This window comes from Cheilinus undulatus, linkage group 12 (genome assembly GCF_018320785.1).
Source record: "Cheilinus undulatus linkage group 12, ASM1832078v1, whole genome shotgun sequence".
Taxonomy (NCBI): Eukaryota; Metazoa; Chordata; class Actinopteri; order Labriformes; family Labridae; genus Cheilinus; species Cheilinus undulatus.
The window spans coordinates 28,273,450-28,296,920 of NC_054876.1; the positions used below are offsets into that span (position 1 = coordinate 28,273,450).

General features: G+C 39.8%; 1 protein-coding gene across 8 annotated transcripts in view; it reads left to right on the plus strand.

Moving 5' to 3' along the window:
- Positions 1-23,471, plus strand: part of LOC121518508 (rap guanine nucleotide exchange factor 6) — a 211,753-nt gene that overhangs the window by 146,699 nt on the left and 41,583 nt on the right. For all 8 annotated transcript variants that reach the window (XM_041800853.1, XM_041800857.1, XM_041800854.1 and 5 more), the window contains 9 exons: positions 5,684-5,864; positions 9,521-9,657; positions 12,588-12,746; positions 16,143-16,295; positions 17,650-17,814; positions 20,311-20,418; positions 20,738-20,941; positions 22,413-22,521; positions 22,615-22,858. In XM_041800853.1, the coding sequence (XP_041656787.1) occupies positions 5,684-5,864; positions 9,521-9,657; positions 12,588-12,746; positions 16,143-16,295; positions 17,650-17,814; positions 20,311-20,418; positions 20,738-20,941; positions 22,413-22,521; positions 22,615-22,858 (1,460 nt within the window). The remainder of the gene's footprint in view (positions 1-5,683; positions 5,865-9,520; positions 9,658-12,587; positions 12,747-16,142; positions 16,296-17,649; positions 17,815-20,310; positions 20,419-20,737; positions 20,942-22,412; positions 22,522-22,614; positions 22,859-23,471) is intronic.

Sequence of the window (23,471 nt, forward strand, 5' to 3'; positions counted from 1 at the left end):
TATTCTCTCAAGCTACATTTTCTACAGTTTCCTGCACCAGTTGCATCAGTGTCAGCCCTTTAAAGGTCCCTCCCTATGACCCTGAGTATGACACTAATGATTGTGCACCAGTTGTGCATCCTGGTGATCCCTCTGCACATCCTGCTGTGGAAAAAAGGTCACCTGCAGGAAATTAAGTTAACCTTTCAAACACAATCTTTACCTTTGCTTCACCTGTAGAATCCATAACATATTCATCTTGGCTTGATAAAATAGACCCTTTGCATGTCATGGAGTATATTAAAGAGTTGCAGGGAAATGAAAGGGGTAAAGATACAGTTCAGACAGAAGTTATACAGATAATGTTGAATTTATATTAAACTTAGAAGGGTGTTTTGGGTCCTTGTAAGTGAATCCTTTCATCCCATCCCATTTCACCTCCAAGTCTCCCCCAAGTCCTTCTGTTGAAGGACTGAAAGTATGCATACCTTTAAGGAGTCGTTATTGTGTCTTTTTTTATTTGAATCCATTAGTTTTCTAGCATTTTAGCATCATGTTGTTGCCAGGCAGTCTTATGTTCTCTTCGTGTGTGTAGCAGCCTTACCTTTAGATGACATTTCCAAGTATTCTGTAGTTCAGTGTGCTTTGGTATTAAATCCCTCTCTTGAGAGAAGGGTATTTAAACGGCTACTAATCAATAATCCATAAAAGGCTACATGACACGGCTGTCATCTCATCATTTTAATCCCTCCGCTCTCCTAATCTCTCCTCTTTACAGAAGAAGTTGTAATGAAATCCATCAACCTTTCAAAATTACCTTGTAGCTCTGGCTCTCCTGCACAGGGTGCCGCAGTATTTCACTCTGCTAGTCCTGTGCCCACATTATGTATGGAAGTGGAGGAGTTCTGTTTGCAAACATCACGTTGGCATCGTAAGCATGTATCGGTTGAGCTGGTGATGTTTGGTAGCTTCAGCTAATGAGCTTATTAAAGAAAATGAGCTGTTTTGATCAATTGGTGCTGATGGCCATAAAACTAATGAGCCAGTTTGTGTCAGTGATGAATGTTAGCACATAACCAGATGTTTTTGAGTTCCATTATAAAGGTTTTCAGTGAGTCATCGGAGATATTTTATTTGCAAGGCATGTTGTGAGCCACTTTGAGCACTGATGAGCTAGTTTTGAAGGCGCAAATCAGTGTTTAAAGTTTGTTGTTATGTGATGATGGTGTTTCTTAGTAATTGGATTTCACTTATGAACATCCCTAATCCTCATTTTTTAAAATTGAGGATAAGGGATGGACTATATGACAGTTTTGAGTCTTTGGCTTCGGTATCAACTGATCTGATATCAGTGTACAGTATAGATGCAGCGTGTCCTATATGCAACACAACTGAGGGAGCAAATCAGCTTGATTATTGTGATTCATATTGAAGTATGCTGAAAGCATGCAAGTGATTGCATAATTTAAAAACAAAATGAGGCATCTTTAAAGTTACACAGAGATCAGGAAGTATCACTGTTCTGATATTTTGTCCCACCTTGATACCCAGCCCGGCGATGTCTACTTTCATTGACCCTAACCCAAGCACATGGTGAAGATAAATTGGACAGAACAGCACAACATTTAGAAATGAGGGACTATTAACCTCATCTCTTCTACAGTCATGTCAGGTGTCACTTAAAGGTAATAGTTGAGGAGTGCAGATGGTCGAGTGGTTTAAGGCGCCACCCATGTACGCAGGCAGCCTGGGTTTGAATCCGGCTTGAGGCCCTTTACCGCATGTCTCTCCCCACTCTCTTCCCTGCTTCCGAGTCTATCCACTGTCCTTCCTCTATAAAATAAAGGCATTAAAAGCCCCAAAAATAAATCCTTAAAAAAAGGTAATAGTTGAAGGAGCCTGTAAATTATAGAATCCTTTAGCTGAATCTCACAGAGCCAGCTGGTCTCAATAGAAACCCAACTAAAATGACATCACTCAGACATTTTAACCTCCTTATGCACCTCAGCCTGTCGTCCCTCATCAGCCTGTCTGCCGGTGTTTGCAGATTGATGTAAGTCGGGTCAACACAGGTCAGACGTTTTAACACCTGAGACCTGATCTCTTCATCCTGAGATTAGATATTAATCACACGCTTCTGATCCCATCAGCTTGTCTCTGACCCGGCCCTGTGTTTGTTTACAGCTGTCTTAAAAAGCTGACCCTCCAGTCAGCTGTGCTCCTTCGCTGTCAGTGTAACGGGCTGTTTTTGTTTTGGGGCTTGACCAACTCATTCTTTCTTCTAGCCCCTAAACCAGAGTATTTAACTCAACTTTTTAAATATTTCTGTTCTGACTTCCTCCTTTCTTCCCTTCAGCCCTTTCCCCTCTATATATTCCCTCAGTTTTCAGTCATCATCTGTCTTTCTATTATTCTCCATCTCCTCTGAATCACCCTATTCTCTCTTCTGCTCCCCTCATATTTCTTTCATCACATATATTCAGTATATCCTGAACTTCTGTGGATCCCTGTCTCATTTTGTCTCTGTCCTCCCTCTGTTACTCTGTCACAGCTCTGTAAATGTGGGGGTCAGTGGGCAGATCTGATGTCCCTCTTCTGTAAGAAATGTCCTCATGGCTCAAACTTGTTCTGAAAGCAAGGGAATTGGACTGAAAGAGCACATCCTGCATGCTGAGTGAACTAGACTGTCAAACCACTGAAAGGCTTATAAAAGAAGGAGTGAAGGAATGAAAGTTTGCTGTTTTTCTAAGGATGCTCCTTCCAACAACTAGAATGCCTCCGTTTTCCAACAAAGATTAAACTGAGGACAATTGTATTGCAAATTTTATCACCTGAAAATATGGAGTTTTCTGTCTTGTTGGGGATCATCTTCATGCCTGGCCGTTGTCTTCTCTGACAGCCTGATGAGAACTTGATTCAAATACCCTCAAGGCAAGATATATCAAGATTAACAAAATTTATGAAACTAGAGTTGACTTGGGCCTGAACTTGCAATGTACTGTTAGCTTAATCCCCTTGCCTCTGTGTGGCCAGGTAACAGATCTCTGCAGAACCACAGAGCTTGACTAAAATGTTGGAAAGAGAATCTGTGAGTGGTGTGAAGTAAGTTCTCCCACCAGCTTCATTTGCTAGTTTCCACCAACAAATATTTTCCAGTTATTTAAAATAACCGGTTCAAAAAGGCTGTAACAGTTATGCTGACAGCATTTTATCTCTTCTTTATCCCCAATTAAGAACTCTTGTTTTTTTCCAAAATAAGATGATCAACAAAGTGGTAAACAAACACTGGCACAAGCAAAAGTATAAGTACAGCTTTCACCCAAATAATAAGCATGCATGGGAAAAAAAAAAAGTTGACTAAGACTGCTTTCATGAATAAAAAAACTTTCAAATTTTATGCCCACATCCATTAGATATAAATGGCTGATTTATGAATTTCTTTATCCCAACACAACTCCTCCTAATGATTTCTTAACATTATTTATGAATAATCTTCTTTTAAATGATTTTTACAATTTAATTACAATTAGGCATTAGTTTTTAACATTGTTAGCATTTTAATCTTTACTTATTGTTTATCCGTCATCCAGTTTTTTTTATGGATTACAAGATTTACACACTAAGCACTTTTGATTACACCATGGATGCCATATTTTCACATGGGTGTGGTTTGCTCTTGTGCTGTGCTGTCATTTATGTGAACTCTACAGTGCCCATAAAAAGTATTCACTCCCTTGTCCTGTCTTTGGCCTTTGATAGAAAACGTGATAACATAAAAAATTATTCAGAGATATATATGAAAAGAGAGACTAATCCAGACAGGTTTGGTATTACTATTGTCTTTGTCTTGAGCTTTACCTACATTAGCTGACAGATGGCTGTGGTGCTGTCACCTCCACTGGAGAGCTCCTCTTTTCACCTCTCAGGCTGACGGTTCAATTCCCACCTGACCCAAAAGCCCCTCTGCCCCCTTATAGGCCCAAACTCTGCCAACCATCTGTCTGCCTCTGCACAGGGGAGACCACAGGGAGTATGAATCATTACTGCTGGATTATAATATTGGACTTATTGCGTCTTCTTTATAGTTTGGGAATTAATGAAAATGGTGTTAGCTCAGGCTGAGAGGTACAGTCACTAAATCCAAGGTGGCTAATTTGTGTGGATGGTGAATCATGGGGGAGATATAGGGCCCTATGAAATCCATTTTATTTCTCTCCAAATTCCGTTTTAATTTTTGAAATTCCGTTTTTTAACCTTCCCATCTATTTTACCATAAAAAAGAGTGCCTTGTTTATGTAAATGAATAAAGTGTTCACTAATTAAATAGAAATAATCTTAAATTTATTGAAAAAGGGCCACAGTTGGCCAAGGAGCCATTGTTTGGATAACCCTGATATAAAATAATTATAACCAGTGTAACAGTCAGATATTTCCAACATTTTAAGACACATCCATGTGTGTAATCACACTGGGTCGTAACTCATGTTTATAATGTAAATGAAGAAATCCTTCTGTTCTCTCAAACACATAGTGATAGTGACTTAATAAGAAGGGCACATTAAAGTTAAATGGTTAAAAGAAAACCTTTTACCTAAACTTTTCTCTACCCTCACAGTCTGTAACTTTCCATGCAGTGTAATGTTGCATTGTATTCCACCCCTGACTGTAATGGGTCTCTCATCATCTCCCTCCATACATTGCTGTCTGTCCGTCTGCCTCATATGAGACTGCTACGTTAATGCAGACATGTGTTGGCTCGTTAAGCAACCAAAGGGAACTACAGTATCTACTGGAGGTGCAACATAATGTCGCACTGTACCGCCCCGTGTTGAGCTATGTGATGTTTGCCGGTGTTCCGTGCAGCTGGTTTGTATTGTTTATGAGGGGGCGGGACGAGCATTTCTGAGATGAGGCACAAGTTGTGCAACACTTTAATGATCCCCAGGAACATATTCTCAGATATTTGTTCCTCTTTCTGAAAAACACAGCATTTTCAGTCAAATTCATTCAATTTTCTATGATTTCTGTGTTAAATTGTAAATTCCGTTTTTCCGATTCTGCAATTCCGTTAAAACGGAAATCATAGGGCCCTAGAGAAGGAGAATAAAGTGGAAATGATTAGTTTTTTTAATTAGGGGTGTATCTGTAGATTAGGGTAGGGAGACTAAGATTTATATAAATGTCGATGATTGATCAAATAACCATAAAACTTGTTGTTGGAAACTGAAAGATTGTCACCTTGAACTAAGCCACGCTGCCTTATCCATAATTTCCTTTCCATAATATTTAGTTGACTTTAAGCCTTTTTTTTCTTCCATATTCACAGAATTTAACTTTGCACAAATGTCCTACAACTCCTGTTAAGTTACTTGAATGCCCTTTAACTTCTGGGCTTGGAATAATAGCTTGCATTTTGTCATCATATTGTGCTGCCAAAGATGAGTACAACTTTTCATAAAGAATTGTTCTATTAAAGATCAGCAGGTCAACTAGTCATGGAGGCATACTTCTTTTCTGCAGTGTTTACTCCTTTGCAACATTTTTAATGATAAAAAGGTTCAAACAATCAGTTTGGGACAGTTTTCCACCTTACAATGTAATTGTGTCATTTGAATCTGCCACTGTTGAAGATTTCTCGAAAGAATTTTCCTGCATTCGTATTTTTTAAACTGTTACCAACCAATCTTTGCTGTCTTTACTCCAGGCCACAGAGAGCGAGCTGGGAGATGTCGACCTGTCAGGACTTCCAGAAGCCGCAGTGGACAGTGAGGAAGAGGAGGAGGAAGATGAGGACCTGGAAAGGGCTTCAGACACACTTCTTGGCAGAGATCTTGTCCGAGAGTGTCTAGAGAAAGACCCAGTAGACCGCAATGATGATGACATTGGTGAGTTTAACTTCTTTCTGTTGAATTTATCTCCACTTCAGAATAATAAGACCTACACAGCCCAGATTTCAATGATAGTGTCTTAAAAAGGATGCTAATTGCTACATTTGCAGACTAGTGGTTGCTATTTTAAGATCATATGAACAAGAGACCGAGCCCTCGGAAGTACCATCTATCATTCAATGAGCAGGGGGCTGCTACATGAGCCCCCCTTCTAGCCAGAGACCCCTCACAGTGGTATCCAAACAGCAGTGCCCTTCCAGTATGCAATCACAGAAACGACCTCATTAGCGGGACTCAGTGGGGTCCTGAAGGAGAAGGTGACCACATCAGAGGGCTGAGGGGAGTTGTAAAGGCTCGACCTGCTGTGATCCTGCTGGGAGCTTGGCCTTCTTGTGGCCTTCACCACTGACGCATTACACTTTGCTCATTCAGAGGAGAGAGATGCTGTAGATAAGAAGAGGAGTGGGTTAGATGTTTATCACCAAAGTTTACAAAATTAAAATAAAACAACATATTTTAATATAATTAATAATTAACTTCTGCTCACTATGGGAAAGCAGTGATATTTTATTAAACAACATGTGGAACATAAATGTTTAAGTGTACTATGTTGTATAAGCACATGTATATATAGCAGTGATTTTGAGAAATAGCATCAGTCTCTGGGGTTATTTTTTAAGGTCAGCATTTGTGACTCAACTAGGGTCTCCCTCCAGTCTTTTCCAAATACTGAGCTTTATGTCCGGTTTCAGTGACAGAAGTCAGCAGGAAAAAAATCTTAACAATCAGTGAATCATCTCTTGTGGGAATGTTTTTGATCATTATGAAACCGACTGAAAATAATTAAGATGCCACTTTATGACCTAAAAAAGTTCATTAGGAAGAAATTATCCCTCTCTTGATTTTCAGTGCCTGTAAACACTGTTGCTAGGAATGTTTAATGGGAACCAGCTAAACGCACACTGCCAAAACAGCCTTTGTTTATGTTAAAAGACAGCAGTGTGAGATTTTATGTCAGAAAACATTACTTACAAATGTACAGGACAAAATCTGGACATACTTTAAGCTCACTGCTTTGTCCACAGGGGTGCAAAAATCTCCACAAACCACTAGTTTTCAACAGGTGCCTTTATATCAGTTAGAAAAGACATCTAACCTGGTTTCTTAAGGTAACTGAAGTCAGTCTGTGGTAAAGGTGCTTCAGATTTATGCTGTTGAAAACCACAAAGGGTTAAGGAACAGCTGTATAATTGTTCTGAGCAAATTAAGTCAGTCTGGATGTGCAAAAAAACAAACAAAATAAACCAAAACAAATTTTTTGAGTTCTGCTTGAGGCTGGCTCACACCAGAACATGTTAAACACATGTTTTTACAATAGAAATAAAGATTTTTACAGCCTGCTTTAGAAACTGATTTTAGCCAAAATATTTTAGTTCAGGTGTTTATAGGCACACCCTGTACAGTGGGTGAGTTTTTTAAACCTTCATCTGTTTTGACTTAATAAAGGTACAAGCATGATTAGGGGCATGGCTGATAAGCCAGCATAGTGTAGCTGTCTGTCAGGAGGCTCAGTGCCCACATCAGCTCCACCTATGTCTGTTGATGTGAAGTTAGTTTGACCCAGTGTTTTCGATATAGGTGCAATGGATTGGCTTTAAAGCCTCTTGAGTAACCATATGGTTGACATCACTCAGGCTTCGGTATTTTCAACAAGCTACTGTTTCAACATTAAAAAAAAATATATTACATTACTGTTTAAAAAAGAAAGGCTGTTGAGGTCTTAGTTGATTTTCCTAGTAGCCTTCAAGAAGAGGAATGTGAATTGCTGTTTCAAAAAATGTACCTATCCATCCATCCACCTGTTTTCTTCCACTTATCTGGGGCTGGGTAGCGGTGGAAGCAGGCTAAGCAGGTCAGCCCAGACATCCCTCTCCCCAGTGACATTCTCCAGCTCTTCCTGGGGTATTCTGAGGTGTTCCCAGGCCAAATGAGCTATATAATCCCTCCAGCAAGTCCTGGGTCTACCTCGGGGACTCCTCCCAGTTGGACGAGCCTGGAAGACCTCCACAGGGAGGCGACCTGGAGGCATCCTGATCGGATACCCAAACCACCTCAACTCAGTCCTCTCGAGAAGAAGGAGCAGTGGCTCTACTCTGAGCACCCTCCTGATGTCCAAGTTCCTACCCTGTCTCTAAGGCTGAGCCCTGAGAAATCTAATTTCTAATCCTTGAACCCACAATCTCATTCTTTCAGTCATTACCCAAAGTTCATGGCCATAGGTGAGGGTCGGAACAAAGATCAACCAGTAGATTTAGAGCTTTGCCTTCTGGCTCAGCTCCCTCTTCACAGCGACGGTCTGGTATAACGTTTGCAATACTGCACCAATCCGCCAGTTGATGTTGTGGTCCATTCTACCCTCACTCGTGAGAAGGACCCCGAGATACTTGAACTCCTTCAGTTGGGGCAAAGACACCCTTACCTACCAGAAGCAATTCATAGTTTTCTGGCAGATGACCATGTCCTGAGGCTTGGAGTTGTTGAACCTCATCCTGACCGCATTGCACTCAGCTACAAACTGCCCCAGCGCACACTGGAGGTCCCCAGCTGAAGAAGCCAACAGAACCACATCACCTGCAGAAAGCAGAGATGAATTTTTCTTCCTGGCTGCTCCTTGATATTCTGTCCTTTAAATGTCACAAACAGAATTGAAGATAAGGGGCAGCCCTAGCAGAGGCTGACACACACTGGCAGCATGTTTGATTTTGTGCCTAGGATGCAAACACAACTCTTGCTTTGGTTACACAGGGACCTGATGGCTTGCTGCAGCAGCCCAGGAATCCCATAATCCCACAGTACCCCCCACATTTCCCTCCCTTGGACACGATCGTAAGCTTTCTCCAAGTCTACAAGACACATGAAAACTGGATGAGCAAACCCCCATGCTCCCTTAAGAAGCCCTGCAAGGGTGAAGAGCTGGTCCACTGTCCCAGGACAGAAACTACATTGTTCCTCCTGTATTCGAGATTCGACAATCAACTGAACTTTACCTAGTGTGGCTTGAAAATGCAGAGTTTAAAGCAGACTTTCAAACACTCATTTTGTGACAATGTTTTCCATAATTCGGCAAACTAAAGAAAATCTACCTCCAGAAGCACTAGAATCCAGCCTGATCTTATATAACTGAAATGGACAGGGAATACAGGTAAAGAATGAAGTTATAAAAGGGGCAGGGAATAGTGTGGAGCTTCAGGATCAGGCTGCATGTCCTAGTTAGGTCACTCTGTTCTCTGACACAGAGCAGAAGGAGTAGACAGAGGATCAGTGGGAACAGAACATCAAAGTTTCTCATCAGATAGGGAGATATGAAGCACTGATAGTACACACTGGCCCTGGCTAATAGGATTCATGTTTGTGCTAGACTTTATGGTTGCCCTGGTGATGTATGTGAAAGAGAACCATTTAAAGGGTTGTTTTATAAATACTGCGTGTCCTCAGTGGAAAAATCAATAAGCGTTTTAGCCTTACAACAGAGAGGAATTGCTTCTGATGCACAAGTTACATCGATGCATGCTCTTTAAATGTTTCACAAGACTTTTATTTGTTTTTTTGTAATTGCTTTTCCCTTTCGTTTTTTTTCCTTTTGGGCCGAACAGAGCAACTGTTGGAGTTCATGCACCAGCTGCCAGCGTTTGCCAATATGACCATGTCTGTGCGCAGAGACCTGTGCAGCGTCATGGTGTTCGAGGTGGTGGAGCAGGCTGGCACAGTCATACTGCAGCACAAACAGGAGGTATGAGTTGAATGATAACAGAGGAGATTATAATCATTATTATTAGGAGAAATGTACAGTTAATGTGTGAGAATGTTTAAATAAGTATCTTCTTAAGGATTTAAGGAGAATTAAAGGAAGTGCTTATTTTACATACCAGTCCCTTTCTACTGCCGATGAAGAATAGATAAACTAAAGCAGGGTAATATCGGAAATGAAAAACATACATTTTTGTTGTATCTTCTCTTTTACCAACATGAAACAATTTTCCAAGCAAAAATGTGGATGAAAACCCAAGTACATAAAAGGATGCATACAAACCTATTGAAGGAGCATGCCCAAATGTTTTCATATGCTCTGACACATTTTGCACTGACTTTAACTCCATCCAAGGCTTATTCATGTGCTAAAACTGCTGTTTGCAAGAGTAAAAGCCCTGTCAATCACCTGAGCCACTACATGGCTAATTAATTAAGTTACATGCCTGAGAAACAGGCACTCTGTCATGGCAGTTTGGTAACATGGAGCAACATTAGAACCGACAGGGTGATAAATGGCAATGAACTGCCTGATGCCAAGCTCAAGGAGGATTAGAAACCATGTCAGCATGACAACCATGCACACACATACACACATATGTACTATACAGTGTGCATTGTACGGATGTCCGTGCGTCTATACTGTTTGCATTGAATCAGGTTGATTGACAGGTTTCTTCTGCTTTGCCTGTGTCTCTGTGCGCTTACATTGAAGGTCAAACAGAAGTACTTCTTTGGTCTCACAAGGGAACACAACCCCACTAAGTGAGCTAGAAGGGTTTTGGAAATAAAAAAAATAGTCTAAAGTGGTCTAACAGAATTAAAAAAGTGAGGTAAAGTGCTTGTTATGTGCGGCCTGGAGTGCTGCATGCCCCCTCTCTCCCTGGCTCTCTGGTCCCCCTCCTCTCTCTACCTGTGTGGCTGCAGCACACCTGAGTGCTGTTAGCACTCAGGTGAGGAGTATTTAGAGTGGCAGGGCAGAGGAGCATGCAGAGCAGAGCCAGACACACACTCCCGGACAAGCACGTGAGGAGATGTTTTTAACCTTCTCTTTTCATTAATTAATTAATTCGTTTTTTTACACGCGTTTCTTTCCCCGGTTAGTTTATCTCTCCCCATGCATGTCAAGATTGCTGGGTTTTGTTGTTTAAGTTTGGCTGTAGTTCGCCGGTAGTCATGTTTTCTCGTTGTTTTCTTTTCCATCTTCAGTAGTTAGTTTCTTTTTGGGTTAGGTAGTTTCAGTTAGGGATGGTGGTTGGTCCACTGGCCCTTTGCATGGTTAGCCACGTCCACCACCCCTCTTTTGTTCTTTTTGGCCAGCGCCTACAGCCCTTTATATTTCATTGATTTTATTTATTGATTTTATTGATTGATTTTTGTGTTAAATAAAGCTTGGCTCATTTATTTTGAAACCCAAAATTGTTAGTCTGTGTCCTTTTGTATATGTTGCTGGTCTCTTTTTGTTCGAGCCTTATTTGTTAATTTATTTATCCAAGAGGCCGTAACAGTGCTTCAGAGGACAAAAAAGAGGAGACGATGGCTGTTGGGAGAGGAGCTGTAAGAAAACAATGAGGAGACTGTTCTTCTAATTTGAAAAATATGAACCAGAAAAATAGATTTTTACTCATATTTGCATGCTACTATTAAAAGTCATGACATAAATTTATATTATATATGCTATGAGGTGTATTACATTACAGGAAACTTTACAGAAAGAATTACTCAAGGACTTCTGCGCGCAGTATAAATGTGGTTGTCGACCTTACTTCACCTTTCTTATTACCGTTTCACCACTGCTGTAAAATAAGGAGATTGTGATGCTGACTGGAAGAAAGAGAAACTGATGAGCAGAAAAAGTGAGGATCTCTGAGAGAACTGGAGACTAAGGAACACGGAGAATGAAAAGGCAATGCAGAGGAAATATCAGTTTTAGTTTCGGAGGGAGCTCCGGGCCCATTCACCCTCCCTCCACCCGCTCACACCGGGGATGAATGGTTTGCCATATTATGCCTGCCAGCATTTCCTTTTCAAAGAGCCACCACTAGAGACACAATACCTCTTCACTAGTGTTCTCATCCCTCACACAGCTTGCATTACGCTCACAATAAACTAAATGTCACGTAGTAATATAAGGCTCTTTAAATAGTCATTCTTGTGCAGCTTTGGAGGTCTATTGCTTGGATTTGTGTTGTATTCTGAAACCCTCAAACATGTAAGAGCTATTTCATTACAGTACTGTTCACTGTGCTTTTTGTAGCTCGAGGCTTGTGAGAAAAATGGATGACAGGCAGAGCGGCAGCAAGAAAATTACGTCATTAAAATGTTGAGCAAAAAAGTTAATTTTGGCTTGCTTTTGGGTGAGTCATGTAGGTTTAGTTTTCAAATTAGCTGTTTCCCTGAGTTTGGATTTATTATTTTCAAGTCTGGATGTCGTCTACTGTAAATCAGACAGCCAGTTAAGGCAGCCTAAATCTGCATTCCTGTTATCTTTAATAAGACTTTTTTTATTTGAACGTTTTTAATTGAAACATGTGAAAATTACACAAAAACTGAATGTAAAAGTGAGAAGACAGAAAAGCTATATTTACAAATCCTTAAAAATACAATGCAAACATTTTTTTTAATTGCTAATACTCATTATTGCTTATTATAGTCGTTTTAGTTGAATCAACAAATTAATCATGAAATTAAATTGACTATTGAAAATGAAAGATTTTTGCACCCTGTTAGATACTGAGTACACATGACTATGAGATATGATAAAGCTGGGGAAAAAAAGGGCCTGACTGAATAGAAATAAAATAATACTCAAGCCAGCTTTTGTGACTGTTGTATTACTCATGCATATTTAAAAGAAAGGTTTTTTTTAACTGATGGATCAGTTTAAACATGTCATCCTTTGCCTATCTCCAGCTGGACCTCTGGTATGTTATCCTGAACGGGGCTGTGGAGATCAGCCACCCTGAGGGGAGAACAGAGACCCTCTGCATGGGCAACAGTTTTGGCATCTCACCCTCGCTGGATAAACAGTACATGAACGGAGAGGTTCGCACCAAGGGGGACGACTGCCAGGTGAGGAGCATTAATACAGACAAAAAAAGCACTAAATGACTGCTGAGATGGAGAAAGAGATATGCCCTGTCATTTTGTTAAAATAAAGACAAATTGCCCTTTGTCAGGCTCCACTACTTTTATTTTTTTTTTGTTTATTTATTTTATCTGTATTTAGACTTGAAAATCATTGAAGGTAAGCCCTTATTTACAATGACGTCGAGCATATAAATAATGAAAATGCATAATATCAAAAATATTCAAAAGATATAAAGTACATTAGCAAGTTAAAAATACATTGTATCAATCAGAAAAGGCACATCAAAGTCAGGTGAAACAAGTGCAATCAGAGCACAAGAAATTCAGCATTAATGATTTGAAATGCCCCACACTAACCAGGTCTTGGATTTTTAAATTGCTCTGCAGTGAGTTCCAAGCAGATGGTGTAAAGAAACTAAAGGCAGATTTGCCGAGCTCAGAATGAACTTTTGGAACCTGGAGAGTTAGCCAGTCACTAGAATGGGTGTTATGCGTTCAAGAGGACCAGGCTAACATGGAGGAGATGTAAGGAGGAAGCATCCCAAGTAGAGCTTTGTAAATAAATGTGTGTGTATGCAGGTTGGGCCTCTCTGAGAGTGATGACCATCCAACCTTACTGTAAAGGATGCAGTGATGAGTGTTTTATGCATCTCCTGTGATAAACCTAAGTGCAGAGTGGAAAACTGCATCTAGGGGTTTTAGAGAGGCAGCCGAGGCATGCCTATATAAAATATCCCCATAATCCAACACTGATAAAAAAAAAGTTACCTCAACCAGAGTTTTTCTACAGTGCAGAGGAAAATAAGATTTGTTTCTATAGAAAAAGCCATTTTTTTAATTTTTTTTATTTACAAAATTTACTTACCAAATTAGAAACGTGATTTTTAAAAGTAATCTTCTCATCAATCCGAATGCCAAGACATTTATATTCTGACACTCTTTCAATATTTGTGCCACCATGAGTAGTAACAATGACACTCTCAAAATCATTGTTTTTAGCTCTAGAATTTTGGTTTTCTCTGCATTCAGAACTAACTTGTGATTGGTCAGAGCAACCTCCAAATCATTAAAGCAGCTCTGAAGCAAACCCACAGCAGACTGAACATTATCAGCAGTGCAATACAAAACTGTGTCATCTGCATAAAGATGAATTTTACAATTTGAAACCACTGACACAATATCATTTATATAAATAGTAAAAAGCACTGGACCAGGGACAGAACCTTGTGGAACACCATTTGTAAGAGTAATAAATTCTGATTGTGCATTTCCAAGTTCTACACACTGCTGTCTGCCCATGAGATAGCTCTTGAACCAACAATAAGCATCCTTATCAAAGCCAATGGTATCAAGCTTACTTAAAAGCATTGCATGATTAACAGTGTCAAAGGCTTTGGAAAGGTCAATAAATAGAGCTGCACAGTGTTCCCTGTTATCCAAGGCTGATATAATGTCATTTAAAACATGAGTGGCAGCTGTGACAGTGCTATGTTGCTGTCTAAAACCAGACTGGTATGAACTTAAAACATAATATTCTAAAATAAATTATTTGAGCTGCTCATTTACCAAAGATTCAATATTATAGCTGCTGCTATTGGTTGAGACAAAATCTCTCATCACCAAGCTCCTTCTCATTCAAACTACTGAAAATACACCACAGTCTGACCTTTTTCTATGCAGCAGATTTTATTATTCTATAAACTTGGTCTGAGTGAAAGAAAATAGACAAAAACACAGTAGGGTGTATGAATATAACTAAAAAAAAAATCAGAACTTTTAAAAATATATTTAAAAATGAACAATATCTGATGTTAGTGATGTCAGTTGACGCTGGCCATCAAACAAAGTACGCATTTTGTAAAATGAGACAAGCAAGATGTGTTATGTTCTGTTCTGCCTGACCAGCATTAATGCTAAGTTGTAAATTAAATATATTGCTAATTAGCTAATATTACAGAATAGCAACATCAGTATTACTTTATGCTTATGTTACAGGCAATGTATTGTTAGTAAATTTGGTAACATTATATGTACTTAACATTACATATTGTTGGACACCAGTTCGGATCAGTGGGTAGAGCAGACGCCCGCATATAGAGGTTAACGTCCTCAATTCACTGGTTGCAGGATCAAGTCCTAGTCCTGGCGCATGTTTGGTGCATCCCCCTAATCTCTCTTCATATTTCTTGTCTCTATTCAGCTGTCCTATCAAAAAAACAACAAAATATATTGCACAAACCCATTTGAGCTGATTACACAGCATTTTTTTATCAATGACATTAAATAGCTGAGCCTCAATAAGCATTGTAATGTTCCTTCAGAAGAAGAGGCACACGTCACCGCGGCGCGCTTGGAGGTAGGGCTTGCGCTTTGGCTCTGCTCCACGGCAGGACCATTCTGAGCATGGCTCGGCTTAGCGCAGCTCATCGTAGCACAGCTTGGCATAGCCTGGTGCTGCCAAACTGGTGATGGAAAAGTAAATGAACATGTCCTTCTTTGGATTGACTCAGACAAAAGTCACAGTGGAAATGCTCCGTCTGATTGGTGGGTCAGTGGACAGAGAGGCAACCAATGGTCCATTGCTTTCACTGAAAATGGTGATGAAGCAAGAAACCTCAAAAGATATTCAATATGCTTCTTAACTTTAATTGATTTGAATTTTTATGGCATTAATTCATTCTTTTGACGACAGTGCAGAGGTCTAGTTACACAAAAAATGTCTTTTTGAACTTGAGCAGTGCTACAGCTACAAAGTCGTGGTCTTTTTAGTCTCTGGCTTACTACTTTACATGTTGTTTTAGATTAGTTTACATCAGCCTTGCGGGTCTTTTCACAGTCTTAATGTAGAGCTTGAAGGTGAGTTTCAATAGTTCACAGAAGAAGCCTCATGTAGTTGTGGTAACAGCCCCTCTGTTCACACTGGTCAGTTCCTAAACTGCACGCATTGTTTCCTGTCTTCAGATGCAGAGGAAGTTGCAGAGGTTGAGCTCAGTGTGACAAATGCAGAAACTGAACTATTTTGTTGAGGGAAGCATAGCGAGGGACAGTGCCGTAGGGCAGTGAAGAGTCATGTCTTGGCCTTCACTTCATAAAATGTGTTAGTTTAGCTCTAGCGTCAAGTTCAAGTCAAGGATGTTTTTACTAAAAGGCTACTTGAGATGGTTTTGCATAACTTTGGGTAAGCCTTATTGACTGAGTGTAGTTAGGGCAAGAAATAGAAAGAGCTGGACCTTCCTTTATGCATCTGTCCCTCCCATGCCTCTCTCTGCTGCTGCTCTGGCTCCCTCTGTGCTGTTGTTTGAGTACCCTTTTGTGGTGCCCAGCAATGTTTTGCTGTACTACAAGTTCATTGGCTTTCCTCATGTCATCCTCGACCAGTTTGTGTGCATCGCCCAGGAGGACTACTGGAGGATCCTCAACCATGTGGAGAAGAACACACACAAGGTGGAGGAGGAGGGGGAGATTGTGATGGTGAAGGAGCACCGAGAGCTTGACCGCAGTGGGACCAGAAAGGGACACATTGTCATCAAGGTTAGTGACTGAAAACAGAGTTTTGTTCTGTTGTCTTGTAAAGGTAACCAAAGTACAACTAGAGTACCTGAAAGCATTTTGATGTTCTGAAACTCTTCTAGCCCCCAAGGTTGCTGTTCTGGGTCAGACTCAGCCTCTGAAAAAAATCAATACAGAGACACATTGTTTTACCTCAACAAATTGCAGATCCACTGTCAATGGAAAAATCTGTCATGTAAAGTACATGTGTCTGTCTTGATGCTGAAATATATGTACTCATGATCAAGACTATAAACTGAACTATATGAGAGAGAGTTGGCACAGGGAACATCAGCTGAAAATGATTTAAAATCTCACACTTGACTTGAGCCAACTTCACCACCTTTGTAAATGGAAAAAATAAATGCATCCTTTTTAGCATTTATTATACATAAAACATCCTAAGTTGATTCTGATACCACCTCATTATGAATTGATCACGGCCTTGCAGACATTATCTTGCAAAAACATCAATGCATCTGCTCTTGTGAGTTTGTAGATGATTGTTCCGAGGCACCATTTCCACTTAGTGTTTGCCAGAGCATTTTCAGTGTACGCTACATTGCAAAGCGCTCCAAGCCCTTTTGATCTTCCTCCCCGAGCCTCCGGAGGCAGCCAGGTATTGATCCGATAATGGGCCTGAATGATTCTCCTGGCCACCGCTCCGAGGAAAGGCTGTTGGCTCCGAAAAACACATCCAGTGGAGATGAGTCAATTCACAAGTGTTAGCATTTCCGCTTCTGTTTTTGGCTTTTGTTCTTTTTGTGTCAGACAAAAACTAGAGGCCTTACTAGTTTCTGTTCCCTGTTAAATGAATCGTTTCCCCCAGAAACCTCTGCTCTCATAACATTAACAAACTTGCTAAAACCACAGAAGGCTTACACAACTTTTATGTGATTTGACTATTGTAAAACTTCTACTAGTGAATGAAAATTAAAAGGTCTATACTAAAAAGGAGCTTTGCTCTCATACAAATACATGTAACACAGCCACAACAACTACCTTCTATGTATACGTCTTTGTGTGTCACTGCACGTGTCCTTTTTATTGAAGGCTGACTGACAGCTCAGTTCAGTAGCTGCATCTTAAAAGTTTATGTCCTTGTCACTTCTATGATTAATGTGGGCATAATATATGTAAATTGGTGTGTTAGTGTGTTCTAATGCCTGCCTGCTTCACAGTGTTGTACATGTGTTCCTGTGAGTGAAGTACGTGAGTGCCTGAATAGATTATGGGCTCCCTTGTGTCACCTCAGCTATCCGACATGTGTATGTATGTCTCCACTGTGTGCTATGATGTATCTTAATGTAAGAGTGTATATATTTTTTCACCCCAGGGAACCCCTGAGCGTTTGATCATGCATCTGGTGGAGGAGCCCTCAGTGGTGGACCCCACCTACATCGAAGACTTCCTGCTGACCTACAGGACCTTCCTGTCAAATCCAATGGATGTCGGCAAGAAGCTGCTGGAGTGGTTCCAGATGGACAGTCTTCGGGACACGGTGAGTGTTACCATACTTTGTGTGTTTGCACTGGGCTGGCCCTTCTTTACACCTTGGTTTTATGTTTTTCACAGTGCACATGTAGGATATGTCCCCCAAGCGACCTGGCTCAGTTTGGTACAACACGGTATAGTTTAATATGCTTTGGAGTCCCAAATAACTGACCCATACCATCCTACTTTTTGGGCACCCTTCTGTAGGATTGCAAAGCTCACCTATCTGTTCCAAAACAATGAAGCTTCATACACAATAGAGGGTATTCATTGACGTCCCTCTCAGCGCACAACACGACTGTTCAGCCAGGCAAAGTGACAAAACACGGCTGTCTGCTCAATGAAGAGTGGGTGAAAACGAGACAAAAACAGATTAATATTCACATAAATTATAGATACTCAGATTTGACAGAGATCCATACCATAGTCATGCCTCCAAACATTTCTATAAATGTATTCCTTATGCTGAGGATCTGTACTGACCATGATGAGCAACATCACTATCTAGTTATTAAAATGACAGCACTTTTCAGCTGAAATAAAGGCATTTCCTGCTTACTCACTACTGATTTCTGTCACCAGTTGTGCTTCTGCGATGGCAGAGGCTTACACTGCCTTTGACCTCACTTGCATACCCTCTACAGTCTGCACACCAAATGGGGATATGGGTATCGTTGGAAACCAAAACTATTCAGGGTTTACCAAAACAGCTAAACAGGCATGTGTCTATGCTTTTGCTTATCAGTTTATATGTAGAAGATCTTAAGCTTTTAAGGACAGCAAGGACCATTTTGGTCTGATTTTCCCTTGTTGACAGAACTAAGCAAAGGCCTGATTTTTTTATGGCTCTTAAGAGCAACTTGCCAGGTTTCCAGTGGTTCAAGATGTGTTAAGAGTATCCACTCTGCTCAAAAGAATACCAAGGCCAAATCAACTTTAATTCATAAATATGAAACATGCCTGATATTTTTAATACCATATCCTCTTGTATGTAGGGAACCCCAAGGACAACAAAGCATGCAATTTTTCAATAGCAAATCAGGAAACCAGATGACCAAAAAAGGAAGGAAACTGAATTTTTACTCAACTCTGTTTTGCACTGTAACATGGATAGCACATGTTTGCAGAGTCTCTATGACTTTATCCACATTTTTCTTTTTCTTCTTTGTGAATTTTCAGAAAAACAGTCTTCTGACTTGGGAGATTTTGTATGATTTCCAGTTGTCTCTGGCTGTTCATGAATGGAATCAGTGTGTGTGTGCTTTTACCTGTTTTGGTCAAATCATTGCTCTCTGCAAGCTGTAGAAACTCAACAGTTAAATCTACCATCATAAGGTGTGGAGTCTCCCATATTTAAGCACCTCTTAATATATAAAAAACCGTAAAGTGTAGGCCAGGCTTTGAACATTTAGGCCAAGTGGGATGGGAAGGTTAAAGTGTTTCTCTGTAAGTACACAGTGCCTTGTCGTACCCTTAAGTTATAACATTCCCATTTATTGTGTACTATTTTATGTGTGACATGTATAGAAAAGTTTTCATGCTCCTTTAAGCACTTGTAATGTTTTGTATCGATGCATCTTGATAAAAAAAAAAAAAATCCTGTGTTGTGGCCGATCAATACAAGTTCAGCCAGCTCAGCTATCCTTGAGCCCAGCAGTGATTTCTTTACTGTATGTGTGGTGCTCCTGTTGTCCATAACTGTTTCAACCTAAGATTAGTCCTGTGCTGTCAACAGTCTTTAGGTGGTTGTCATTCAGGCTTATGATCTTCCGCTCCTATGAACAGGATCTAATCTTTTACAGAAGGAAAGCAGAGAGAAAGTCACAGGAGGTAGAAAGGAAGGATGAAAGAAGACATGGGAAATGGAGAGAGTGTAAAGTGGGCATTGATTGATGCTATGTTGATGTATCAGGAGCTGCTCTGACCTTTTCCAAAGGTTGGAACAATGTTAGCATAGCTGTAGATTTAATGTACATCATTTTTTAGGATGCTCTTTGCTTTAGGTTTTTATTCTAATTATTTTTGGGAAAAATAAGAAGTCAGCTTGTTTTAGTATTTTCTTTACAGCTATGCACATGCTCATTAAATAGCTCCCCTGCTGTTTCCATGTTTTACTTACAGAGAAAGGACAGATCTATAACTGGGATTTAAACAAAAATCTGACCACTGTAGTTGTATTTTGGTAACTTTTGAAGCTTTTCATATTTTGATCATTACAGAATGCAAAAACAGATTGTTTTAAAATATGGAGGGTTTAACAACACTATGGCATAGGGGTGCTAGTTTGCTTTCAAACTGCAAAGCATTTAGTATCTTAAAGTTCTTCTGGGCAGCTACCAAGTCTTATCATGCTGGTAGTTTAATATGACATTTGATCTGCAGGTTTAGCAACCTGAAATAGTTCTTCAAAAACTTCCTGTCAAAGCAGCTCATACCTATGTTGTAAAAAACTGTTGCCGGAAATGATCAACTTATGTAATACAGGTCTTTTTGTGTCTCACAGGTTACAAGAATAGTGCTGCTCTGGGTCAACAACCACTTCAACGACTTTGAGGGTGACCCAGCTATGACGCACTTCCTGGAAGACTTTGAGAAACATCTAGAAATGGCTGTAAGATCAAATGTCTAACTCATTATTGCAGGGGATTTCAGTTTAAACTCATTCAGTCTGTATTTTTGCCATTTGAATTCACATTGCTTGATAAATTTTGCATCATAGATTACAGAAAGTCCCCAAAGTAAGATCTATAGCGCATACCAGAGAAGTAGATCAGATTAGATAATAAATGTGTTAAATGTTACCATAAAACCAGCTGTTTTAAATCAGCTGTAAGCATTTGAACACAGCTGAGGAAACATGAAACAAAAAGCTCATTTAAATGCAAGACTGTTCACACCCAATCATATCTTAATTTTTCTCTACTTGTCAGAAAATGAAGGGCCATTTGCGGCTGCTGAACATAGCATGTGCAGCCAAAGCTAAGTGGAGACAGATCACACTGCAGAAGGCATCCAGGGAAACGCCACTGTACTTCAGCGTGCAGGGCGGTAGCGAGAGAGGATTCGGAATCTTTGTTGAGTCGGTGGAACCGGCGAGCAAGGCTGCAGAGGCCGGGCTTAAACGAGGAGATCAGGTGAGAACAGATGATGAGAAATGCTGTCAAACTAGAAATGGTACTTTTTCTACATTTTACAGACTGTCATTAGATGCTATGGTTTTTTTTTTTTTTGTTTATTTTTTTTTTTTTTTATTTTACAAGATGGGTAAAAAGCATTAACAAAGCACATATTTGGCTTCAGAAACTACTGCATTGCCACATCTGCATTCTAGCATTCATAATTAAACTTTTGTGCATCTCCTTATGTAAATTAGCCCTTAATTAGACAGTTTAAACAAGAACCATCAAACCACTTCTCTGACAAATGGAGAAAATATGACAGAAAACTTGCATGATTAAATATTTCCCAGTCAGGGTGCAAATATTTTCAGCACTTAGGCTTTTATTGTCTTTGTGTAAGACCAAATGTGTATTTCTAAAAAAAAAGTCAGCAGTCATATTTCTACCATCTTTGGAGATGTAGTGGAGCTGAATCTATATATTTGGCATTCTACTATATTTGCCTTCCCTTTTAACTTGTACCCTTTTGCTGCAACAGTGCAGTTTTTATCCTGTTTACATAAAAATTTGAAAAACAAACTCTATAACTCATATTTTTATAGTGAAGTGGTCAAAGTAAGACAATCCTGAAGCTGGAGATCACCAAGCCCTTGTGTCAAGGACTCAGAGACCCTGAGAAGAGCCACTTCATATGACCTTATCAATACATGCCAAAGCAAATTTTCAGTTCTTTTCAGCTGCAGGTTCCTGCATGCCTCTTGTTGTTAAAAGCCTGAAAAGAACTGGCGGATACAGACAATGGTTGTTTTTACGGTAACATATTTAGAAGTGCACATGAACTGAAAGTGGGGTTAAGATCGACCTTGCAGTTCAGAAACAAAATGAAAATCACCAACATCCTTACACTACGAACTCACTCCATTTTCGAACAGCAGCTCCACTGGAGGATGAGGCTTGAAATGCACAAAAGAAGAACAAAACAAAGAGCATTTATAATTGGTGCTCTCCTTAAAGTCCAATAATGCATGAGAGGATGTAAACAATATTTTTTGAAAGATCAAACACCTTTCTCAAAAACTATATCCTTGAAACTTTAAATACATAATTAAGAAGAAAGAATAATAGTAAGGAAGTTTAAACATTTCCCTCTCTGATTTTCAGATATAAAAAAGGGAAAGCTTTGTTCTATTCTCAGTTGAGAAGTTGAGTCCTCTGTAGACTACAGATTCATCTCCTCTTATGATGATATGCTAACCAGCAGCCGCACTTCACTGCACACTTCTCTTTATGTGTTATTTAGAGAGGACTGAAACCATGTTGGGCCCACTAAAAATATATTAACTATTCATAAATGTGTTGAGTTAGAAGAGCCAAGAATGATATGATGACTGGAAAATCAGAAAACAGGTCTTATTTCAGATTCATGTCAAAGAAAATTGAGTGTTTTTTTTTTTATTGAAGTTTTTTTTCATCCATGTTGTTTCAGATTATGGAGATCAATGGTCAAAACTTTGAGAACATCTCCATTACTAAAGCTGTTGACATCCTCAGAAATAACACACACCTCTCTCTCACCGTCAAAACCAACATATTTGGTGAGTAAAGTCTGCAAATTTGTTGCTTTAGAATGCAAAGTCTGCTTCAGAGATGATGACCAACCTCCCCTCTCTATATCCTCACTCTTCTAGTCTTTAAAGAGCTCCTCAGCAGGATTGTGCATGAGAAGAAGAACGGTGGTCCTCATATTCCAAAAATCCAGGAGAAAAAAGGCAACCGCTTCTCCATCCCTGACCTTCCTGGAGACATGGAGTTTGCCACGGACCACAAGAGCACCAGGAAAATGAAAGCGAACACGGTGTCAGGAGGGCGAAACAAGATCAGGAAGATGCTGGAGAAGACACGCTTCAGTATACTACCGCCCAAACCATTCAGGTAAGAGCTTTTATGTCAGTCCTGCTGTCTCTATGGTTGTAGGCAGTGGTTAAGTTGGAATAAACAGATAAGATGTGTATTTAAATCGAAACATAGTTTAGAAAACTACAGTTCTTAACAGGGCCATTTTTACCAAAGAATACGGAGCAATGTCCTATTATACTAGGTAGTTGCAGTGAATTGAAGAAGTTTATACGTCAAAAAAAGGCAGTCTTAAAGCAGCAATAATGGATAGGTTTATATTCCTGTCAAATGAGGATGTGGAAGCTAACTATCAGTGTGAGAAGACTCTCCTATGCTTTATAAGGAGTTTTTATCTTGTGTTAAGCTGTGTCACTGGCAAGTTTGATGCTTTGATTCACCCTCACATTACGATTTTATTTTCAGCCACAGCAGGTGTTTGAAAATCTATAAAAGCTTATGTTTTCTTCTGCTCATCCCAAAATAGAAGACAACTAAAGTTGATTAAATACGGAGGATTTAGTGGCTAAAGAGCGAGATAAAGCTGTATCCCTCAAAGGTCAATGAAGACCAAGCAGATTAAAAACAGAGTGAGCGGAATTCTTATCACATACCTTTGAATGATTTGCCATTCTGACTTCCTGTTAGAAGC